The 23,826-nt window shown below is 35.2% G+C and overlaps 1 protein-coding gene across 3 annotated transcripts in view; it reads left to right on the plus strand.

The window, feature by feature from the left end:
• LOC134791639 (ankyrin repeat and fibronectin type-III domain-containing protein 1) overlaps nt 1–23,826 on the plus strand; it is a 201,865-nt gene that overhangs the window by 127,812 nt on the left and 50,227 nt on the right. Inside the window, exon 1 of one of the 3 annotated variants that reach the window (XM_063762693.1) lies at nt 11,200–12,321. The exons of the other annotated variants lie outside the window; for them this stretch is intronic. Within the exon in view, the coding sequence (XP_063618763.1) occupies nt 11,664–12,321 (658 nt within the window). The 5' untranslated portion in view covers nt 11,200–11,663. Of the gene's footprint in view, nt 1–11,199; nt 12,322–23,826 lie in introns of those variants that run through there. 3 annotated transcript variants of the gene reach the window in all.

The following is a 23,826-nucleotide window of genomic DNA, read 5'->3' on the forward strand; positions in this document are numbered from 1 at the left end:
AAATGTGGCCTCATACATCAAAAAAGGTCTAAGCAGATCGTTACTATGCACAAAAAACGTGCAACAGTAAAAATGCATACACAGTACCCATAAACGCTACAAAAAAAGAAATGCACATACAATAATGATTGTCTCGTGTAATAACAGCATTGGAATCTCGTTGTCTCGGAAGCACTTTTTACCACCCGCGCTAAGGAGGGTAATGTTTTTGCACCGATCAGCATTACATATTGTTTCTTCATACCCACACTTTCACTATCAGCTCTACTCTACCATACGTGTAATGGATCCTATTGATTATCAACCTAATTTCTATTGCATTAAGATTCAGATTTTTTTAACGCACATTCAATGTATTAGCATTGGTAGAAATGAAATTGGAATCTAATTTGTGACACAATACGACTCAAAACGGTTTTAACGGTTTCAATTGCACTTAACGATACACGAAATATCTGTGGTAACCATTCATATTGTTATACATATTAGGTTTAAAATCGAATAACACGATGTCTCATAAAGGAGAAATGTCGTAAACAAATTGTTTATAAAATACCTGTTCAATTTAATATCCCGAATTACTGCAATGATATTGTCATTATTTGTTTCTTTCGTTCGATTTTACGAGCGTAAGGGGTTAATTCAAAGTACTGACATACTTTTATCACAATTGACATGATTTTTAAGTAGCCAATAATCCAAAATAATTTAATGACTATCTGTACGATCTGATTTGATACCAATACCAAGTTAGTTAATATTATTATTACAAGGTATTAATGTTCCGTAATAAAAATAGTTATGATGGATAGGTATAACAGAACACTTTCGGTGTCTTCGTATCGTAAGACCGAGACCAATTTTTGCGCTTTTGAATTTGGAACTTTCTTTTATTTCTACATATAAGGGTTCAAAACTCGAATTTACTTTGTACTTGTACAATTGAAGGGATGTTTACAAAAACAACATAACTGACTACACTGGTTGACACCTGAAACGATTAACAATGTTCTTAAAAAAGTGTCAACCGCTCTAAGCAGTTATGTTGTTTTTGTAAACATCCCTTCAATTACGCCGGGACTTACGAGGCTATAATGTCCGTCTATCGTTGTACATATATCGTATCGTAGGATGTAATAAGTGGATCTTTTACTTACCGAATAAGCTAAAAAAGGACGTTCGCTTTTATTCGTATACAGGAGAGACGTCATTTCTGTGTATGATCCAATTGATATCACTAGGCTCATTGTTATTAGTATAGTTAACATACTGTACTTGTAACTATACTGTTGACATGGTCAATTATTTGGACAATTAGACCGTCCATCTATCATTCACGGTGCATACACCGGCGATCGGTCAAGTGTTATTGAAATGCATTAGCTATCGACCGCATACTTTACTCGTATGGCACAGAGAATGTTTGAAATCGACGTCGAAACCAATGTGAGGTAATTTGATCAAAAATGTGGAACATTTATTAACTCGGGTTTTTTTTATTTGGAGGATTTTATGTTATTTCGGCTAAGAATCAGGAGCTTTTTTGATTTTTGTATGTAGATGTAAAATAGTCTCTCGAGATTAATTCGTGGTTCGTAGTCGTGACGCTTGGAAAAATGTATGAAAAACATACAATGATACAATAGGTAAACAACGAGTAGAAGTAACATACAATTTTCGAATAATAAAAGGAGTATTTTATTTATAAAATGTCATAATTACAACACTGTAAAGTACTAATTTAAGTTGGAAGGTTCTATAGGTATAACTATATATGTGACATTTTTCCGGGGGAGTTACGAGGTTTGCGACTATAAGTATTGTTGTCTAAGGTAGCAATTACTAATTTCCTTGAAATGGAGTTACGAGGTTTGCGAATTAGGCCGACATTACGTTTTATAAAAGGTTTAGTGTGCATAAGTTTTTTTTATTCTGTAGGTAATAAATAGTCAAAATGCTGACTAAAATATTTATATTGTGTTAGCATTTATGCTAATGGGTCATTCCACCGTTTCGGGTGTTACACTTGAACTCTTAAAATAAGGTTTTATTCGATATTGTAACAGGAACTAGGAGGTTATAACTATTGATTCGTCTACTACTTTGATAATATTTTCTTTTCCTGTACACACATAATTAAAGTATAAGAGCAATAACGAGAGAATCACTAAAAAGTTGCTGTTTCGGGCGTTACAGGAATTGGCCTATACCTTCTGACCATCAGTACCAAAATGCATAATTTAGCGAATTTTGTCAAGTAACCTCCAGTTTTATTTATGTCAAGGCATAATAGTTAGTATAGTCTACTGAAACACTGAAGTAACACTTAGTATCACTTTTCAATTAATTTTAATAAAATAAATTACCTGTTTCGGGTGTTACTCATGGTTCGTTTCGGGTGTTACGAGTACGAAATTAAGACAGATTTATACGAAATTATGGCTCATTTTATTGAAATTATTGTCGTTTTAATAAATTCGATGAAAAACATAAGTAATAAATGCTGAATTATTATAAAATACATTAATCTTAACAATAAAAACTGTTTCTCGAAGATATCATAATTATTTTTCTTTCGATGCGAATATTACCGAAAATATTCACTTAATCAAAAAATGGTTGATGGTGACACCTATTCATTTTGAAAGATCTATCCAACGACACCCCACATCACAGGATTAAAGTCGCAAAAAAATTAAAAATATTTTGTACAGGAGCAAACCTAAAAAAAAATTCTTTTTGTAGTTTTTGTGTTACTACTTTGTCGCCATGATTGATTTATGTATCCATGCCAAATTGCAGCTTTCTAGCACTAACCATCACGGAGAAAAGCCGGGGAATGACAGGCGGACGATCAACACGTTTCGGGTGTTACACAACTTCAAACTTTAAAACATACGACTAAAGCAGACGCTAAAACAACAACTATTACACATTTGCATAGGTTCACATCATAGCCTTTCTTTGGCAAAACATGTTTGGCTATAGTTAATTACGGGAAAAGTTACACATACTTTTATCTCTTTTTCGTTTCGGGTGTTACTTTGAGACCACAGTCTAGAATACTCTTCTAAAAACCGATTAATCCATGCTTTTTAATATTTTTAAAGACAAATTATAAAATTACGATATTTTACCTGAAATAACTGCGGGAAATTTGTAACAGTTTACAGTTACTTTCTTTTTAATTAGTCTTGCCAATATCGCTGTATAAAATTAGTTTTACGCCTATCATTTAAACGTTGCGATCAAGTACATGAAAAATATGTAAAAATTGATTTTTTTCCGGTTTTTTTTTTCTGACATGAAGGATTGGTATGTTTTCTATGGAAATAGGTTAGTGTTGACTTCTTAAACTATTTTTCATTTTTGAACCCTTGGTAGCGTTTATTATGGAATGACCCATAACTAATTAGACTAGTTACTTACGTACATACATATTGTAGGTGTAGGTAGGTATAGGTACACATAACTTTACTACTATATGAATCAATATTTTTTTCTTTAGTTTATTTGGTAGATTGGGTAATTTTGGGCATCTGTTTATAGGTTTTCAGTATACTTAAACCTTTTAGTAAATTAGTTACCTACCATTCTCAGTTTGCAATAATTCTACTTACTTATATCTCTTAAAAACTCTCGGAAGTAGCGGCATCAAGTTATTTAATAACGACCAGGTATAATGACCCGAGGGATCATCAATCCTTACCTGCGTACACGCAATATATCTGTACGAAACAGGTTCACTTTGATCCATTCATTTTTTCAACTTACTACTACAACACAGAATTTGCTTATAAAAGTGGCACTAGTGACGCAACTTACCTATTAAGTTTGTATTAAACCAGTTAGTTCCATATTTCGCCACCCGCAAAGTTATTTTTGTGGTGTTTTACGACAAAGGCCGTTGACTGACGCGCCAGCGCCGCCATGTTGGTACTACGCCCGCCATATTGGCATGTTGTCGGCCATGATGCAACCGCTGTCAACTTCTCGCGGCTTGCTGTGTTTATGAACGAACGTTATAGTTATGGTTTGAACGTCTACTTTGTTGGTATACCATATTTGAGAATATGGTTTTACGATTTTTATCAATGAAACTTGTTGTTAAATAATTTGGTTTCACTATTTTAGAAAATGTGTGCGTTACGGATGTTGTTTAGTGTTACGGAAATGGAAATAGTGATGTTTTAAGTGAAAGTGCGGTTATGTTGACAGTTGGAGTTAAAGTGTGAAATTGGTAATAAATCTTGTGATATAATTAATGTTATAAATTATAGTTTTGTTATTAACAGTAGGTGGTATGAAGTATGCAATAATGTATGTTACTGTAGATTACTTACATGACTAGTTTGACCCTGTAAACTAGTAGCAAAGAGATTGCAAAGCCCAGTATGTGATTTAAGACCTTCGCCGACTGTGTATGGTTAAAACCTTCAACCGAAATAATTGTCTATGCACGAAAAGGAAATAGATAGTCGATTGATGGATCCGTTTCCGGAAAATTGTTCCATTTGCGCAATTACTATAAATTGCTTCCGTAAAAGTAAAATGCATAGTAAAAGTAGCTCGAGTTTACCTTTATTTTAATTTCTGCTATTTTTTATTTACACTCATCTGCACTGGATATATTTAAACAAAAAATTAAGGCAATTGTTTCTAGGTAAGCTTACAATAAACTGCAGACAGGAAAATTGCTATAATAATAGATAAAATTCCGTAAACCATATTCATTGTTTCATAGGTACTTCCCTACTTAATGTCTGAACACTGAAACAATAAAAGGATAAGTGATAAGTTCGCCTTTGTACTAATGACGAATGTTATTTTTCCTGTTTTGTTTCGATTTTTGTACAATAAAGTGTTTTACTACTACTTTTACTACTACTACAATATTATTACCAACTTATATTTATTTATATATTTACATAAGGAGATCCAACAGCTAACTAAATAACAATGGAATCTTAAACAGATAAATTATTTATAGAGCCAATTACAGGAACTCACAATTAGATAGGTATGTAATAAAAAACATATAAGTACTTAAGTAACACGCATCACACACACACACCCACATTGCACACATGAAAGAGATAAGACTCGAACCAAAACTAAACAGAACTAACAACATTCGCCTAATACATAATCAAAATCTACTACCGGTAACAGACAGGACAACAATAGTGTGAAAAAAAAAACTTATTTTGCAATTAGGATAAACACGCTAAACCTAGCCCAGCATGCTTCAATCGTTTAAAAATAGAAGTATCTTTTGTATAAGTTATATCAACTTATTTTGTTATTAAAATTATATGAACTCCAAAGGAGCTCGTTCCAAGACAGACTATTTATCTGTGGGGTTTTACCTCATTCCATTACCATTTTATTTATTTCTTACAGCATGGTAATTATACCTCAAAAAGTTATATTTAAAACGTTTACTGCTTCCATTTATAACAATCAATCAAATTATTACTTATATCGGAAACATAAAAATAAACTTAATGGAGAAAACTTTTCTTCATTATGCCATGACGACCCCTATTTAAAGAAAACTTTAAAAGATGTACTGTTTTATCCAAATTTTCCTGGTAGGTACCTAAATACGTAGATTTCTCTTCCAATTCTAAAGACCGTTTAAGAGGCTTGCCTAACCAAATAAACTCTGATTACGAGAAGGTCCCATCGATCAGCAATGAACTGCTATCAAAACACCACAAATTGAATCTACGAGCTCCACAACTTGCCTCGAGCGATCTTAATTACGACATTATCAATCGGAACCTCGTTTCTAACGAATCCAGGCCATCGGTTAACTTCCGTGTTTATTGATTTTGACAACGGTCAAACATTTGCATTTCCTATGATACCTTCGGGCCTATTTGAATTCTTATAAATCCAGTTACATTCTGTTGTAAAGAAAGAATTTTACAAGCGCTAGAAACGCTACTACAAGGCATATTAGGTACTTACTCAGGCCTACTCAATCGAGTCCTTTGAGTCTTAATTTGGAGAACTCGTCGGCTCGTTTTTACGAGACACGCGGCGCTTAAAAAACTTCTGAGTCTTTTAAGTCACGAGTCGAGTCCTTTGTTGAGTGTTTTTTAAGAGCAACTCAAAAGGGCTCGAGCCTCCGAATAAAGACTCCGTAAGTCTGTAAACAATTTAATAGGATTTTCCTAAATAAAGTTTTGCAGTAAATAAATTAGGCGTTATATTGTATGATTTGTGTAAATAATCTACAAATTTTACATAAAGACAATGCATTTCGAAATTATTTGTAAAAAAATGAGAGTTCTTTCAAAAGGACTCAAGTCTCTACAAAAGACTCGGGTCTCTTCAAGTTGGAAATAACTCGAGTTTAGACTTAATTTGAAGAGTCTGAAAAACTGAGTCAAGTCTTGAAGCAGAGGACTCAAACGACTCGACTCTTAACCAACACCCAACACTAACTCAATCACCAAGTACGTACCTATAAAATAACAAGCAAATATTAGGCTCCAGTTTATTTTAGCTTTAGGATATTTTGTTTTCTAGCGTTATATTGTGTAGGTATTAGGGTACGAAATTTTTATCTTACGTCTAATATCACAATGTAGGACATAGGCCTTCTCCGAAGGACTAAATAGGTAAACGAGTACATCCTAATAATGTAATCCATAATTCCCAACATGAATTTGACCTACCCAATTGTCAGATAATACAATTAAGGACAAAACAATTATACACACAGCGCATAAATATGCAAACACGGGAACGAATTCAGGAATTAAATTGTACCCAATATGCGTTTTGTCATAATTAACTTCATTATCCCTGTTTGATGTGATGAATAAAGGTGACATTCGGGTTGAGACTGCAGTAGGTAGCGGCAGCATTGGGGTAGTAGGGTTTGCAGCGTTGATGTAGGGCTGTAGGCGATGTTAACTGTCAATCTTCTTTAGAAAATGAGTCACAAATTGAACGTTCTAATCGCGACAGCAATGCAAAAAAGACAGCAACAAAGCAACACAACAATTTTTTTAGACTCGTATAATTACGTCGAAATTCGAGTCCTTTTTAACTTGTTAGAGACCTGGGTCTATTGTAGAGACTTGCATCCTTTTCAGAGAACTCTAATTTTTACAAAAAAAAAATGGTTTTCTGTAAAGTCGGTTTACGGACGATAATTTTGCGTGATAACGTCATAAGAAAACATTACCATTACATTACGTAACGTTACCATGAAGATCCGTCCACAACGTGACACTTTTTCGTGCATGCTACCGGTGTTCATCGATTTATATGACGCTATCACGTCAAAAATGTTGGGGTAAGGTTAGCCGTAACGCCGCTATCCGAATATAACATTAATTCTTTGTAATAACTGCCAGAGATAATTGATATATTGATAAGTTGTATTGTTTCTATTTATGTGGCATAGTATGATATTATGTTGTAGTGTGTAGCCATAGACATCGCGTGACTATGAACCATAGACGAAGTAATTACGAGTTTTTATGCAACTTTGAATGCTTTCATTTAGCCATAAAGCCGCTTTATGATAAATTGCTGATATAAAACGAGGACGAATAGTATAGAAACGCTAAAATATCATAATAAGTTAAGTGTTTTAGGGGACACCTATAATTGAATTTAGTTTACCCTTGAGGAACGTAATGATCATATTTAAACATTAAAACAAATTAAAGATAGGTAAAAATAACTACTACTTAATAACTAACTAATAATGCGAAAAATATAAATAATTAGACGAATAATATTGTAGCCTTCACAATTATGTAGGTATGATGTATACAACTATACATACAGCGTTCTAGTTTAAGATTTATTAAAGATGGACCTACAGAAAATATTTTCATAAATGTTATTTATCTGAAGCAAATTGTCCAGTACGAAAGTTCGAATAACCATTACAAGTATAACAACAATCAAACGGCTTTACCAATAGTTTAGACTTTAGTCGATAAAAGAAAAACTAGTTTTCTTGTTGCGCAACTGGATTGGCTCCGGAACTGGTACCTAGGACAACTAACGAGTTTTTCAAAAGACCTGTGCTAGCGCTTGTAGATATACGTACAAAACATTATTCATTATGACACATCACACCCAGTACTACAATCAGAGAACATTAAACCTCCCTTTATGAAGCCAGGTAGAAAGAAAGATAATGTCATTAAACAATACCAAGGCACGACATTACCTTTTTGCAGGTCATTACGTATCTATATATAAATACATAATTATGTATGTACTGAGGCAGAGTTAACCACATGACACATGACCCATCCCAATATCATGACGCACATTGAACACATGATCATTTATAATTGCATTGTAACCTTACGCATCAAATCAAAGTCAATTGAGACAAATAAGTCCTGCTCCAAGAAACCTTGACAATTGCTGTTAGCAACTCAAATCTATTCCAATAACGCTTTTATACCCACTTCCGTCCACACCCCCCATTCTGGGCCTGAATGTTCCCAATGCTCCAAGCGCAAGTAAAGAACACTTTCCTTAGAGTTGAGTAAGTATGAGCTCGACTCTCGAGATCCATATCCGTAACAACACGACGTTATCAGTACGTATATGATGGTCGTTCTTGTCTACGTGTCAGCGTGACAAAACGGTGTCCGTCACTTTCAATCCCGCGGTGTTAAATAGTGACGGTTATTTTGTCACATGGATAAAACCATCCATAACACGCCTGCAGGATGCTTATATACTGGTTAATTTGTTGTAAACGTTCTGTGGGCATTGACAATGCCCTGCCGACGTCAAAAAATAATAATATTTTGCCGGAATGCGTAAGAGGGTCAGTACAAAGGCACCTGCTACCTGACATAGAAATTTGCACTCAGGGGAAGGGTAGTATAATTTTGGGGCAGTTTTATGGGAGTTACGAAACTAAATCAATTTGCTGGTGGGAATATGCAATTCTATTACTAATAAAAAGGTAGGCTGATCATGGTAGTGTACTGCTTCTCTCTTCACTAATATTTGAATGCTACAAATTGTTATCAATTCCTTTAAAAAAACCGTTGACAATGTTTATCTTTGGCCCTGATCACCCTGCCCGAAAAATATGCGGGCGTGAAGATACGATAAACAAGTTACGTTACGCATATGTATGCAATACGGTTCTTTAGAACATTGACAGATAAACTTCGATATCGTGTCGTGATTTGACATGATATCGGGATTTTCACAAAATGACTAATCCAGATTTTGATTTTGCCTTCAATAGATAACAGATTATGTGTCTCGAGTTACACACGTTCACATGATTCACAAACCTTTCGTTTATTGCGCCACGAAAACCTACACAGTTTCAGAAATCGACAAAGTTGTGGAGGGAACATAAAAAGTCGATGAAGCTTTCAGATGCTCGGTATCGTTCACACATGTTGCCATGTAGTCACAATAAGAAGTTTTGTAGACAATATCTGAAGCTGAGTTTATGTAGTTATTTGGGTTTAGTAGCTGTTTTGGGTGTAGGTTTCATAATAGTTAGGAACAATTAAATCTTCTTCAGTCTAGAAACACAGGAGCACAATATTTGCAAAGACACAGGCAGTCTTTAGTATTGTCTCGTATTCCAATAGCTATGAAGTGTGTTCTTGGGTGGCCATAACTTATCGAATCATGAATCAGAGGTCCTAGGTCCTCTATCTAAAATGTCTCTTTTTGTTTCTTCTTTATAAGAGCTTTTTCCTGGTCTCTCTACCTTGTCAAATCTTTTTGAATCATGCTTTTCTTATCCTTTTATTCTCCTTATAACTCTTTTTTGCACTTTTCTGAACGCCGCCGCGCCGTCCAATAAACCAATGTGTGGGCGCTTTTATTTTCATGTTCCGTGCTTCGGTGGCTTAGATACAGAGTTGCATTCCAATTTGTACGGGATCTCGTTACAAACGATGTGTCTAGTTTGCACGATTTTGTACTGAAATGTCACGTAAAGGCCAAATGTTTTATGTGCCGAACAAAATCCATTATTAATCCTCCCGCGTTTTAGGCATCATTCGATTTCAGCAGTAAAGTCGTAACAGATCTTGTTTTTATAGCTATTAGAAATATTAAACGTGAGATTTTCATATTTTGTTATCCATCAATTTTCTCAGAAAAAAAAAGTACTCAAGAAAGAATTGAGGATAATATTAGTATGTCATGTATTGTTGGTACCCTCTACACCTCAGCAATGTCGGATTGCAGTAAATGCTAGCATATAACATAATTTTATAGTGGTACAACAGTACGATTGTGTATTTTCTTATCCAGTAACACGATCGGTTGCCCAAATTGTGCCATTCATGTGACGTAACCCTCCAATCTCAAAAGTATCCTACCGACGCTATCGATAATTGAAGACCACTTAACAATATGACTCAAGCCTATTGATTACAAGTGGCGTCAACAAGAGGGCAGTGTAATTAGTGAACCAATTAGAATTGCTCCGTTAGTGATAAACCAATAATTATGGGTCGTCGAACCTTTGCGTGCCGCTTTCCAGTTCGGTGGAGATGTCTCTGCCAGTACTTAGATAAAAGTATCTTGTTTGAGTATTTTGAACGTTCACTTTCTTACAGTACCTGTTAAAACATATGTAAAGGTACTTCCTGAAATATTTTAGTAGAACATTAGGCGTTGGAAATGAGCAAACTTGTTAGATTTGATTAGGTAGTAAGTAAATAGGTGTGTGGGCAATTTACGCGTTTTTTAGGAGCTTACAGACGTTATAGCAGCAACTGCGAACAAGAAAAAGCTTTCCTGGCATAAGTAATATAAGTATCTTGAATTAAATGACTTTATATAGGTACCGAAAACTTTGACAAACGACCTGCCAACTTTTCTGACCCTGAATGGATATTATAAGGATGTCATTTGTCTTACTGTCTGAACTTTTCTGAATTAATTATAATGTGTGTAAAAGGTTATTTAACTGCCTGTAATATCCCAGTAATTTCACGCCTTATTCCCAGTAGGCCGGCAAGCTCATATAGCGTCTCGTAGAAGATTGAATCTTTACGATAATGTCTACAACCGCCGCCGAACCGCACTTAAATTTCATCATTACACGAGCCACTGCTCTTATTACTACAATATTATTAACACACGCCCCAATTATCGCCATTATTCTCTTGCATTATGAAGTAATCTGATACGCTGAAAATTCCTTCGCCGCCTAATGCCTTAATAAATTAGAGTAGCGATCAATCAAACGCAACTACGCAATCGATTCTAACGTAAATCATTGAGTGGCGATAATACTAGCCGTTTCGTAACCAGCACTTCGCTTTTAATTAAAACACTTGATTAAAATCGGCAATCTCGCAAAACAAATACGTCCCCACTTTTATCAGATCTCTACGTCACAATAAACAAATCTCGGTGACATGCGTACTCCAAGCCGCTATCTTATCAAATCAAGTGATTGTGCAAATGAGAACAGTTTATCAAACGACTACAGACAGACTAGGCTGCTGCGAACTCTTCCGAGCCCTACCAATACGGTTCAGAATACGAATTGTTGCAGGCCCATTCGACCGTCCGCCGTCGTTTCGAGTGAACGTCGGAAAGAACTCGCGTAACTATCGTTAGAGTAGCGCGCGTAGTTCGTACCGGGCCATGCACAAGACCGCGCGACCCGTCCTAGGGCTATGGACACCCTCCTCGATAGGTTCAAACGGGAGCAAGGAGGTCTCCGCCGCTCCCGATCCGTCCGAGCTTCCCTGCGATTGATCGGCAATCGGTTGCGCAGCAAGGACGAAGAACCCCCTGACGACGTCGACCTCAAACGCAACACCGTCGTCTTCACGACCGCCCAAATCTGGCCGACGGAAAACTTCGACGTCGCGTACAAAGGCCTCGAAGGGACATACAAATCGAAAACCCCTACGATGGCGAAAAGGAAACCTGATGCGAAACCGAGGAGGAAGAGTGGTGATATCGATTTAAATTTGAAACCCCATAAACATGGAAAAGTGGAGAAAACTAAGTTCAGTGATTTCTTTACGCATAAAAAGTTAAAGAGTGCTTCAGCTAAGGAGTTGTTGGTGCCTGAAAAGATTCCTCCAAAAGCAGCAGCCATACTTCATATTCATTCCCCGGAAGAAAAGGGGAAGAAGAAGTTAAAGGGGATGGGGAAGTCGGAGTCTGCGAAGTCGATCGTGGATTCCGTGCCGCTGCGGCGCGTGCGCCGCGGGTCGGAGAGCGACATGTCGTGCGACGAGCCGCGGGGGCGCGTCAACAGAGCTTTTGTGTACAGCACGCCGCCGAAAGACAGGAAACTGCCCAAATCACCGTCCGCCTATCTAAGTACGTATAGTGACTCCTCTTTTAAGTTTTTAGCTGACATTTTCGCAGTATATTTTCAGTGTCACGCATTTTTACATCGAGTTTGCTTCTCCAAGTAAAGAACATAACTAAAAAGAACAACGGACTCTACTTAGGCTTTATGTACTGGCTTCAGTCATGTTTAGTCCCGTTTTACAACCGTAATGTTTACTCATCTCACGCCTAGATTATGTGCATATAATAAAATGTACCCAACTAAGTGATACTGATTGCAAATCTGAACAAACTAAACTAAACCAATGTGCTTGATAACTATCTGAGACGAGAGGAAGGGGCTTCTTATTTTGATAAAAGCATTAGGTAGGTACTATATAATTGCAGAGTTTTAATACCTACATAAAGTCGATTGGGGTACTTGGGGTAACTTCGAAAGCGGGGCGATTTTGAAAATGGCAAATATCTAATAAACTGGAGAAGCACTTCATACTTTAGCAACAGTAAGCAATATGCCTTGGTAAGCGTTGCAGTAGGTACTTGCAGTAGGTATCATACGTGTTGCTAAAGTATGAAGATGGAAATTCTTCTAGTTGTATAGATACTTGTGCCATTTTCAAAATTACCCTGCTTTTCGAAACTCTTTCGTTGCCCCAATACATTTTTATCTTATATAACTTAACGCAGAAAACGATACATATTTAAATTGTTGTCCAAACAAGATGTCATAAAACTAATGAGGTCGAGCACACTCGCGGTCGCGTGTATTGATGAGTTCTAAAGATGTATTAATATAGACTATCCATTATCGAAATAAAAAAGGTAGCATAGAAACGACTTATTTCCTAGTAAAGTTAACGGTAAACTGCTACAAAACTGCTCAATTGATAGATTAGAATCAGCTTAGTAACGGTCTAATATTGCGTGCTATAATTCCTTCATTATTAATACCTACCGATTAGTATCTAAAACTGGGTTTCGTACTGGGGGTAAATTTGACTTGTTGTAGTGGCAATTCATAATAAATATTCATACTAATATCTAAGCTCAATATGGCCTAGTTTCCCCTCTGGGTTGGAAGGTCAGATGGCAGTCGCTTTCGTAAAAACTAGTGCCTACGTCGAATCTTGGGATTAGTTGTCAAGCGGACCCCAGGCTCCCATGAGCCGTGGCTAAATGCCGGGATAACGCGAGGAAGAAGACTAATATCAGTTACGAGTGTTGCTTTTTGTACTAGGTCGAACTGTGTAAAATTGTCCTATAATATTTATTTACTTATTAATTTATTTGTGCGTGGAGGCTAGTATAGTAGTTGCAAGCTGTCACCCTTATTTTCACATAATAATAGAGGTCACTGAAAAATATCAATCATGTGAGTGGATAGTATCGCAATATGGCCCGCACATAACAACATTTGCGAAGTCAGGATTGGCATTATCTGTATGTTTGTCTGGAATACTAAGTTAATGAGTTTGTTCACTTAATATTGACTAACATGTGTAAATAACTTGTGCTAAAACTAACCATTTATTTTTCTTACATTGTAGTTGGTTCTCTTAACGTTAATTTTCTAAGCCAAACAAAAAGGTAAACAAAGTGTTACTTTGTCAACATTACCGGTACGCATTTATAAATATTAATAGCACACTTTAATCAGCTCGTAATACTCCAATCAAAGAAGCGTATTTTGATTACAAATCTACAATAGGTACCTACATAAAGTTGGTGTCAAGTAGATAAGTTACCTCAATAAAAATAAGCAGAAATATCATGAAATTTGGTATTGGGTAGGGAAAAACAAAACAGGACTTGCGTTTTAAATGTTACTTTTCATTATGTAATGTTATTGAAAATTATTCATCAATCATTTTCGGTTGCTAGGAAGGTTTTTTTATACTTTTTATTTGTTTCTAACGATGTTTATAGCTTATGGTCAATATGACCGGACTAAAATGCAATTATGCATCACGTTGCGCAATGCATTTCGCTGAAATTAAGTAAGTCTATTGACCGTAAACGTTGCAAATCTGAAGTTAGCTTTTTTTTCAGGATTCAGACACTGATTATAGGTTACAAGACTTATTAGTAACGTAACTGATGATTAAAGAACCGCATTGCACGTGTCTGTTCCGTCATTCTTTACATACAATAACACTTCGTAATAGATAAAGAATTTGATTACATTACAAAGAGATAGAACGTAACGTTTTGTAATACGAAAATTGGTAAAAAAAACATACTTAGTATATGCCATTTTAAGACAATCCAATTTCCTCAATATTTTTTTATTATAAAATGAAGAGTATTAAATTGATTATCAAAAGTATTGTTCTTTCTAACACCAACCGTAAAATTACGTCCTATATATCTTCTACCTACCTCTTTTTGGAACTATGGGACTGATTTTAAGGTACCAAAATCCAGATTTACCTAAAAATAAACAATAGCACTAGAAATTGCTGTTTTAGCCCCAAGGTATGCAATTATCGTTACCGTAAATTTACATAGACCGAAATTAAAGTTTCAAATAGGTTTAGCTTTATGACTACATTGTCCGTAGTGACATTAAATTTTATGTATATGACTCGGGATTAAGCTCTAACTTAATTTCACTTTTGACATTCAAGTTGAGGATTACCATCACGCCATTGAACCGAAATATTCTCGTACCAGTCTTACCTGAACTGTTTTAACCGTCTATTAATTAAAGTGTATTCGTCCTTACGTGTCTTATTATCATGTAAACAAACGTGACATCAAAGTGTCATCCAACAATACGATTCATAGATCTAGACATCGTAATGTCAGATGTTTTTGAGGTGATCCGTTCGTTACTGCGATTATTGATGAAAATCTTACTTGAAATGATATTTTTCAGTGGTTATTTGGTTAGTTTCAATACTTTGTTACTTTCTTTAAGTATACAACATTTTATGTGATAATTATTGTGTAATTCCAGAGAAAAGTGTCATAATGTCATCGAGAAGTGTTTGTTTACATGATAGGTCAAGTAAGGATGAATACACTTTACATTCTTAAGTAAGTAAGCTCCGTTTCTGAGGTAATCCGTTCGTTACTGCGATTATTGATGAAAATCTTACTTGAAATGATATTTTTCAGTGGTTATTTGGTTAGTTTCAATACTTTGTTACTTTCTTTAAGTATACAACAACATTTTAAGTGATGATTATTGTGTAATTCCAGAGAAAAGTGTCATAATGTCATCGAGAAGTGTTTGTTTACATGATAGGACAAGTAAGGATGAATACACTTTACATTTTTAAGTAAGTAAGCTCCGTTTCTGAGGTAATCCGTTCGTTACTGCGATTATTGATGAAAATCTTACTTGAAATGATATTTTTCAGTGGTTATTTGGTTAGTTTCAATACTTTGTTACTTTCTTTAAGTATACAACAACATTTTAAGTGATGATTATTGTGTAATTCCAGACAAAAGTGTCATAATGTCATCGAGAAGTGTTTGTTTACATGATAGGACAAGTAAGGATGAATACACTTTATATTTTTAAGTAAGTAAGCTCCGTTTCTATATCACAGACTCTTAACATTTTAGATGTCAGTTCGACAATAAGGGGCTATCAAACTATGGATAATAAGTAAGAGCCCGCAGTATTTCCGGACTGATACGACCTTCAAACCTTCAAGAAAAGAGCGTAGTCCCATATTAAATTCCGGCAACATACTTGCAACCCCTCTGATGTTGCAGGTTGCTGGTGTCCCTAGGCGACGGTAATTACTTACCATAAGACGATTCGTCTGCTCATTTGCCTCGTATAACATAAAAAAAATACAACCCTTACTCGAACTTGTAAATGAATGATCGAGAATAATATATACACAAGGTCTTTATTTTTAATAAGAAATAAATGTTTATTTCATAATTAAAATAACACATAAACTAAACATAAAACTAATTAAAAATTAAATAAATGTTAGAGTCTTTGATATAGAAACGGAGCTTACTTAAAAATGTAAAGTGTATTCATCCTTACTTGTCCTATCATGTACACAAACTCTTCTCACTGACATTCTGACACTTTTCTCTGGAATTACACAATAATCATCACTTAAAATGTTATTGTATACTTAAAGAAACTAACAAAGTATTGAAATCAAGGTCTTTTACAATTTTGCCTAAATTCATTATATCTATACGTATACTTTTTTAACTTAAAGAAAACTACGTTTTAAACTCACGTACGGGTACTCGAGATTAAAAGCAGATAAATTGAAAATATATTTTAAGTATCAAAACATACTCACGTAATAACGATATCTCCCCAAGCGTTCACTGCGGTCCCTTTCATGCTATGTACCTATATGAAGATAAATTCTTCTAGTTTACATAGGACACTGTCCATGAGGCACCTAATCCTTAAAATGAGCTCGTTTATTTTCTCGGATAACCCAAGTGAAATGGGTGACAGGAATAAATAGGAAATAGGGTCGCGCTTACAGCTGACTTTTGATCCGTTGGTTTATATTTATATAAGTAAAACTGTGTAGGTACGAATGTTTATTACTTACTGTTGTTGTTGTGTTTTGTGTCCGAGTATTTGATAATCCATAATCCAATCCAAGAGCACTTTTTTAAACTAAAACCTTCAAGGGGATAATTTATTGTTGGCATAATGATAATGTTGCGTGATGCGGTTTCAATTTAATATATAAGTACCTACATTGTTTAGCTACAATAAGCATTGTCAAATTCTATATTGGCTCAATGAGACGAATCGGCGAGTTAGGAAAAGGATGCGCTCCGATTAGATCAGATTCGCCGCGTTAAATGCGAATCGTACTTTTTGATTTCCGATCAGACGTTACCTCGGTTTTACGGCGTAGAAAATCAGCCATTTCTCCACGCCGTGGGAACTCCACAAAACCCCCTCATTGTAGTACTATTGTATTGTACGGTAATGAGTGCCAATGGGAGAGTTTGTACATTAAGTGTTTTATTATGCGAAATTAAGCTTCTTGCCGTAAAACATTTGTTACCTACCAGTTATATAGCTTTTATTTTAATTGCTTGCAATGAATTAACTATTCTTTAGCGGTGCGATAAACTAAGTATAATGAGATTACTGCCTCGGTTTGGAAGTTTTTCCCGCAGGGACTAACATTATAGTAGTTACAAACTAAACTAAAGCAATGAAATTTAAATTTAAGGGGAATTTTACACCTGCCAGAATTCAGTTAAATTAACAGTAAAAACAATATATCTAGGTATTATAAATACTTATAGGTACACTTATATACTTAAGCAATTAGGTGAATAAGGTTACAAATTCTCCATAAATATGGCGCCCGTAGCTTTGAAAATTATCCAATAAACAACAATTTCCTGCTAAACTAAAATTCTAAGTATATGTCATACCACCCACTTACATCACTTACATGGAATTACAATATTTGACGTTGTCAATTTGGAGTCCACAGGTTAAGTCGCTCGCGGCACAATAAACAATAGGGTAATTTTTGAGCTCTAATCAGACTTCTACAGTTATTCTATTTTGTTGACCGTACCTACTCTAACCAAATCTAACCTCGCAAAAGCGCTTTTATCTACAATCGCTCAGGTAATCAAGTTTGGGAACGGTAATCGCGTTAATCAAAGTAAAGCGCCTGGAAGTGATCTGTTAAATAACAATCGGTGGATGCGGCCGAGAAATGATTTGTTTTCCATCACAACTCGTTTCCGATTACTTCCCGTCCCGAGGGTGATTTATGCGAAATTGGAGCGGGAAACATGAAAATAATGGAGAATATTCAAGTACATTCGAAATTACAAACGGATGTTGATGTAAAATAATTGGCCAAGCACGAAGTCAAGACTACGGTGTTCAGAGCACCGTTCCACGCATCCCTAGGCGGTTTTAAGTTTGGATACTAATACTAATTTATCCCATACATTTTATTCACGAGGAAATAAGTAATGTCTGGGAGCTCTGGGACCTTGGAGTTTGGACTGTTATTAAAGGCCTCTGGGCTAGTATAGGTAATGTATAAGTTATAAAGCTTCTACCTTAGATATATTTTTTAGAGATTAGAGATTTTATTTACCACCTTGTCGGTTGATTGATTTATATATCCATACCAAATTACAGCTTTCCAGCACTAACGATCAACCTCATCTTGGAGGTAAAATGAGGAAAAATCGTAAGAGTCCCATTTCGGCCAACCGAAGTCAAGAACGATTATATAATATAGGCCTCTCTTCTTCTTCTTTATATTTAAGAGCTGTGCTCTTGTCGGTCTACCGCCTACCGTTTTCTAAAAGTGAAGGCACATTTCTAGTAGAAACAAATTATTCTGAATTTCTATGTAATTTGTACAAACCATTTCGTAAACTGACATTCCGCTAAACTGTTGTTTTTACATCTTGCTAGCATCCATAACAATATATTGAAGTATATTCTTCCACTTGTCTGAACATTTTCAATATTATTGATTCTTTCAAACACCAAAATAGTTGACAATTTAATATACGTCAGAGTTGACAAGCAACTTGTAACGTCAGAGAGCATGAAAAACTAAATCCGTCAAAAATACTAGGTATCCTTACATACAACCTCATGATAATCTTTGATATAGTCGCAATTGTTGTACATATTTTAAACTTGTAGACTGGGCAGGCACGACTCAAAAAGGAATAATATTTCAATTAAGTTTGTGATTCGGCATTTCTCGGTTTTTGACGTTTAGGCTTGTTTCTGACACAAAATGTAATTAACGTAAAGTATTAATCAATTTGCTCATGTTTCATATACCTAAGTCACAGAAATAAGTAATAATAAATGTCTAAGTTTTAGTACAAGTAGGGTAATTGCATCAGTTTGCCGTCCAGTCCCGTTTTCGTCCACTTGGCGGAGTTGCTACGAAGAATTGCGTATAATTTGAATATAAACCTACCTTACCGCACAATTTTGGACTTATTGTAAATCAGTTTTTAAACGAAAAAATAATTTAGTAGAACTGGGATTCATGAGTACCAAATCTTAACTGACCTTTTTGTCGCTGGCTGTAAGGTTGACGAAATATAAAGTTAGCCGATCTCTCAAACAAGTTTGATCAAGACCGGCTTACTTTATATTTCGTCAACTTTACCTTTGTTTCCAAAAACTCTGAATTTTAACTGTCATAATAATGTCATATACTATCTATAGTGTAAATAACATTATTTGCGGTATTTGACGTCTGTCACTCACAACAGCAATACTACGTAAAATGTTTTGCACATCGAAATCACAAAGGAAAACAACTGCACTGCGAACGTTTACGTTCTACGTCTTTTTTTTTAATTTTAGGGTTGGCCGGACACCACCGTTATGAATCGGTAGTCGTCTAAGTAAATCGATATGAATTTTTCATTTTTCTTTTAATAAAAATAAGGAAAAGGTGGATAATTAACTGTAAATATAGATATATTTATCGTCACTTAACAGACAACAAATTTGACACAGAAATAACATAAATAAACTTTAAAATAGATCCCCAGTTAGTTTCAATTTTGACAATGGGTGCGACCTACTCGGTCGGTGTATTAAATACACCGACCGACCGGTAGCTTGCGGGAAAACCATATAATTCTAGCTTTATTTAAATCTCAAATAAAAATTCATTATACGTCACAATTCGATTCGATACCTCAGTCTACGTGCCATCCAATCGTAATCGCTTGCTGTGACAATCGATTTGCGTTAGTTACATCTCTATATACGTCAGTCATAATGTGTCAAATACCGCAAATAATGTTATTTACACTATAGGTCTTCCAAAATTATTTTTTCGTAACAGAACTAACAGAACAGAACTACTACTAAAGGCGCCCACTGATTAACAGTCCGCCGGACGGTATCGGCCTGTCAGTTGTTCGGAACTGTCAAAATTTTGTTCTAACTGACAGGCCGATACCGTCCGGCGGACTGTTAATCAGTGGGCCCCTTAACAGAACTAATTCAATAGACCTCTATTGCCTGAATAAAGAAACATTCATTCATTCATTCAGAACGGGATCTGGTTGCTGCTCTCACCGATCCGTTCAAAAATATACAGACTGTATACAATAATTTATACATACTGTATACAATAATTTATACATACTGTATACAATTAATACATAAATGTACTGGTACTTAATGAAAAGGAATATTGTGTATATTGTTTCGACGAATCAGATACTCTCGATAAAATCTATAGATGAGGCCATAGCTGTTAATAAATATTAAATGACTTTATTATCTCTTTACGCCTTACTAACTCTATGTGCTCTATTGTGAAAAAAAAAACACAACGACAGTGAAGAACGGAATTCTTAATTTGATTTTTTTCAGATAAACTGCAATAATAAATATGATTCTTACTGAGCACATTGAGATAGTCAATTGGTTGGAAAGCCCGTTCGAAATTTAAACTTATTTGCAATATAATAAGGTTGTATTTTGTAGATCTCTCTCATACTTATAGTAGGCTATTCAGAAAAAATTAAATATCCCACAAAAATAAGCAAGCAGAATTAAACTTTGTGTCAAAGACATAAGTCATAAATTTCAATGCAAAAGTTTTAACTAAGGATCTTTCTCGCTAAAACTACTTCCTAATATGAAATGACCAGTCCAGCATCAGTTAGCTAGCCCTAAGCAACCAAAGATCAGGCTGCAGTTGAAAAACTAATAAAGATAAAGTTAAGCTGATAATTTTCCCGCCGTCTCCATGCTTCTTTAAGTTGGGTATTGACTGGTCAGCTGCCTGTTAGCTATAGTTTTCGCGAAAATCGCCAGGACAGAAGTGAAAATTTTTGTATGAAAACTTGCAACTTTAAATGCATTTTTTATCGAAACTATTGCACTCTAAAATGAAGTCAAAATCAGTCCATCGACTCAATTTTTTGCAAGCTTTCTAATGGTACCCCACACGATTCTTACAAATAAAAAATATTTCAGCCTACCCCTCTCAACCCCCTAAATTTCCCCCTAAAATCAGAAATAAGCAGTTTTGACTTATTCACAGTGTTTTGCCATAACTATTCCAAATTTTAGGTACCTACATCAAACGGTCTTTGAGAAAAACGCATTTAAGTAAGTAAGTAAATATTATTTATTGCACCAATAATTATACATTTTACATACATGTAAAACTACAAAGAAATTTTAACGGAAAAATAGAACCAGGTAACAACAGGCGGTCTTATCGCTAAAGAGCGATCTCTTCCAGACAACCTTTGGGTAGCAGGAAATGTAGAACTCAAACAAAAGTCAACAGGTAGTGCACGGAGCAAAATATGGAGACTATTAAACACAAACACACATATTACAAAACTACTTATATTAGTATTACAACAAAACCTAATACACAAATAAATATACAATATATATATACATAATACATATTTATACTTACATATATACAATATATAAAATGGCAACTTAAGGCAATTTAACCGATTTGCAAGACCGAAGTGATCCCATAAGAGCACCGTGAACAAAGTTTTGTACGGTGCTCTAACAAGACCGAAGTGATCCCATAAGAGCATCGTGAACAAAGTTTTGTACGGTGCTCTAATAACCGATTTGCAAGACCGAAGTGATCCCATAAGAGCACCGTGAACAAAGTTTTGTACGGTGCTCTAAAAATATACAAAATTGAATTCCTTGTTGATTGTACCTTCTGTTCCAAGCACATGGCACGTCTATCCATTCAATCTCCGTCGCCAATAAAGTTATCTCTACCTTTCTTATGAGCCCTACTCGTAACTCCATTTGGTTGTGTTTTTTTGCCGATGTGTTCCTTTGACCACCTTTCGGCTGCATCATTTAATATTAATTGCATTGTCATCAAAATTTTACCGAAAGAAGTGATTAAGTGATTAAAATGTAAGTCACAAGATGTAATCAAACGCTATATATATGTACTTATGTACATATAGACACACTATAAAAATATACTAGTGAAGTTACGAGCGTATAAAACGACGGGTTGTGTTGGGGATAATGGGGATACCCCCGTAAATCACAAGTATTCTTCTCTCGTAGACATGTGTTGTGTGACTTGTGTGTCATTACACTCATTACACTCATTACACACCCTACCTCCTAATTCATTGCAATGAATGACTTTATTATTTATTGTTCGTGTGAAGCTTTACAGGAATTTTAGCTCTCTGTACCACATGTTTTCCTGTTGTTATCTTGTAACCACAAATAGAGTAGGGCTCATATTTCCAATAGAGTTTGATTAAATTTTCCAGTTCCTTTCTTGGAAATGCCAACTTAATAATTGAGAGAACCAATGTTTATTTTAAAAGTTTTACTCCATTTGAGGAGTGAGAAGACCTCGAAGAGAATATGGCCTCTTTTGAGTAAATATTACACCTGTCACTCTAACTAGTCGAACAGACCCCCTTATGGGCTTAAAACCTCCCCTTAGAGGTATACAGTTCTTCAACATCCTTAGATAAAATTACCTTACCCTATTACATACGTACATAGGGTCATGAATCATGATAAACACTACTACCCCAGCACCTCTAAAACAAACACACTAACGTCACAATAAATCCTCACAACACCATTTTCCAAGAAAAGTCGCCATACAAATCAAAATATCAATCATTCTGACATGTAGCCAACTCGTAGCCCGACATTCTGCTACGCGTGGACAATAAATTGGTTCATCCGTCCCGTTTCCTCTTAACAAGCAGCTTATGTGTGGAAGCGCGACACGTGATTAATATTATACTGAGTTTATATTTATAAAGTGGAATGAATGCCGCTGTGTTCAGCTATTTCATATGTAAATACGAAATACTTGCGATGCGAATGAGAAATAAAACAAAAGGTTGAATTGGATATGACATGTATTGTTAGTTTATCGGTTTACATCATACTCGTTGTTATGAAGGCATCAATGATTATTAGAATGGTACTGGATGTCTTGAAAAAAAAAACAAATTCGTAACATTGGGACCTTTTTATTTTGTCTTAAAGTCCCTTAATAACCCTGGCACTTTCATCTGACTCTGACGGCCCGATTCGAACTTAAGTTACGTCAAATAAATAAATAAATATTATAGGACATTCTTACACAGATTGACCAAGTCCCCCAGTAAGCTCAAGAAGGCTTGTGTTGAGGGTACTCAGACAACGATATATATAATATATAAATACTTAAATACATAGAAAAAAACCATAACTCAGGAACAAATATCTGTGTCATCACACAAATAAATGCCCTTACTGGGATTCGAACCCAGGACCATCGGCTTCACAGGCAGGGTCACTACCCACTAGGCCAGACCGGTCGTCAAAACCAAAATATAAATTAAAACCAAAATATTACTTTGCTAATCCACGAAAAGATAACGCGTGATATTTTTATATTTTTGCGGTGAGAGGGTGGGAACATTTTGCATGTAAAAAATACGCAAGAAAGTATAGCGGATCTTTTCACGGATTAGCAAAGTAATATTTTGGTTTTAATTAATATGGATTTCCGCAAAGTAACGCCCGATTCTATT

This window comes from Cydia splendana, chromosome 6, assembly GCF_910591565.1.
Source record: "Cydia splendana chromosome 6, ilCydSple1.2, whole genome shotgun sequence".
Lineage (NCBI taxonomy): Eukaryota > Metazoa > Arthropoda > Insecta > Lepidoptera > Tortricidae > Cydia > Cydia splendana.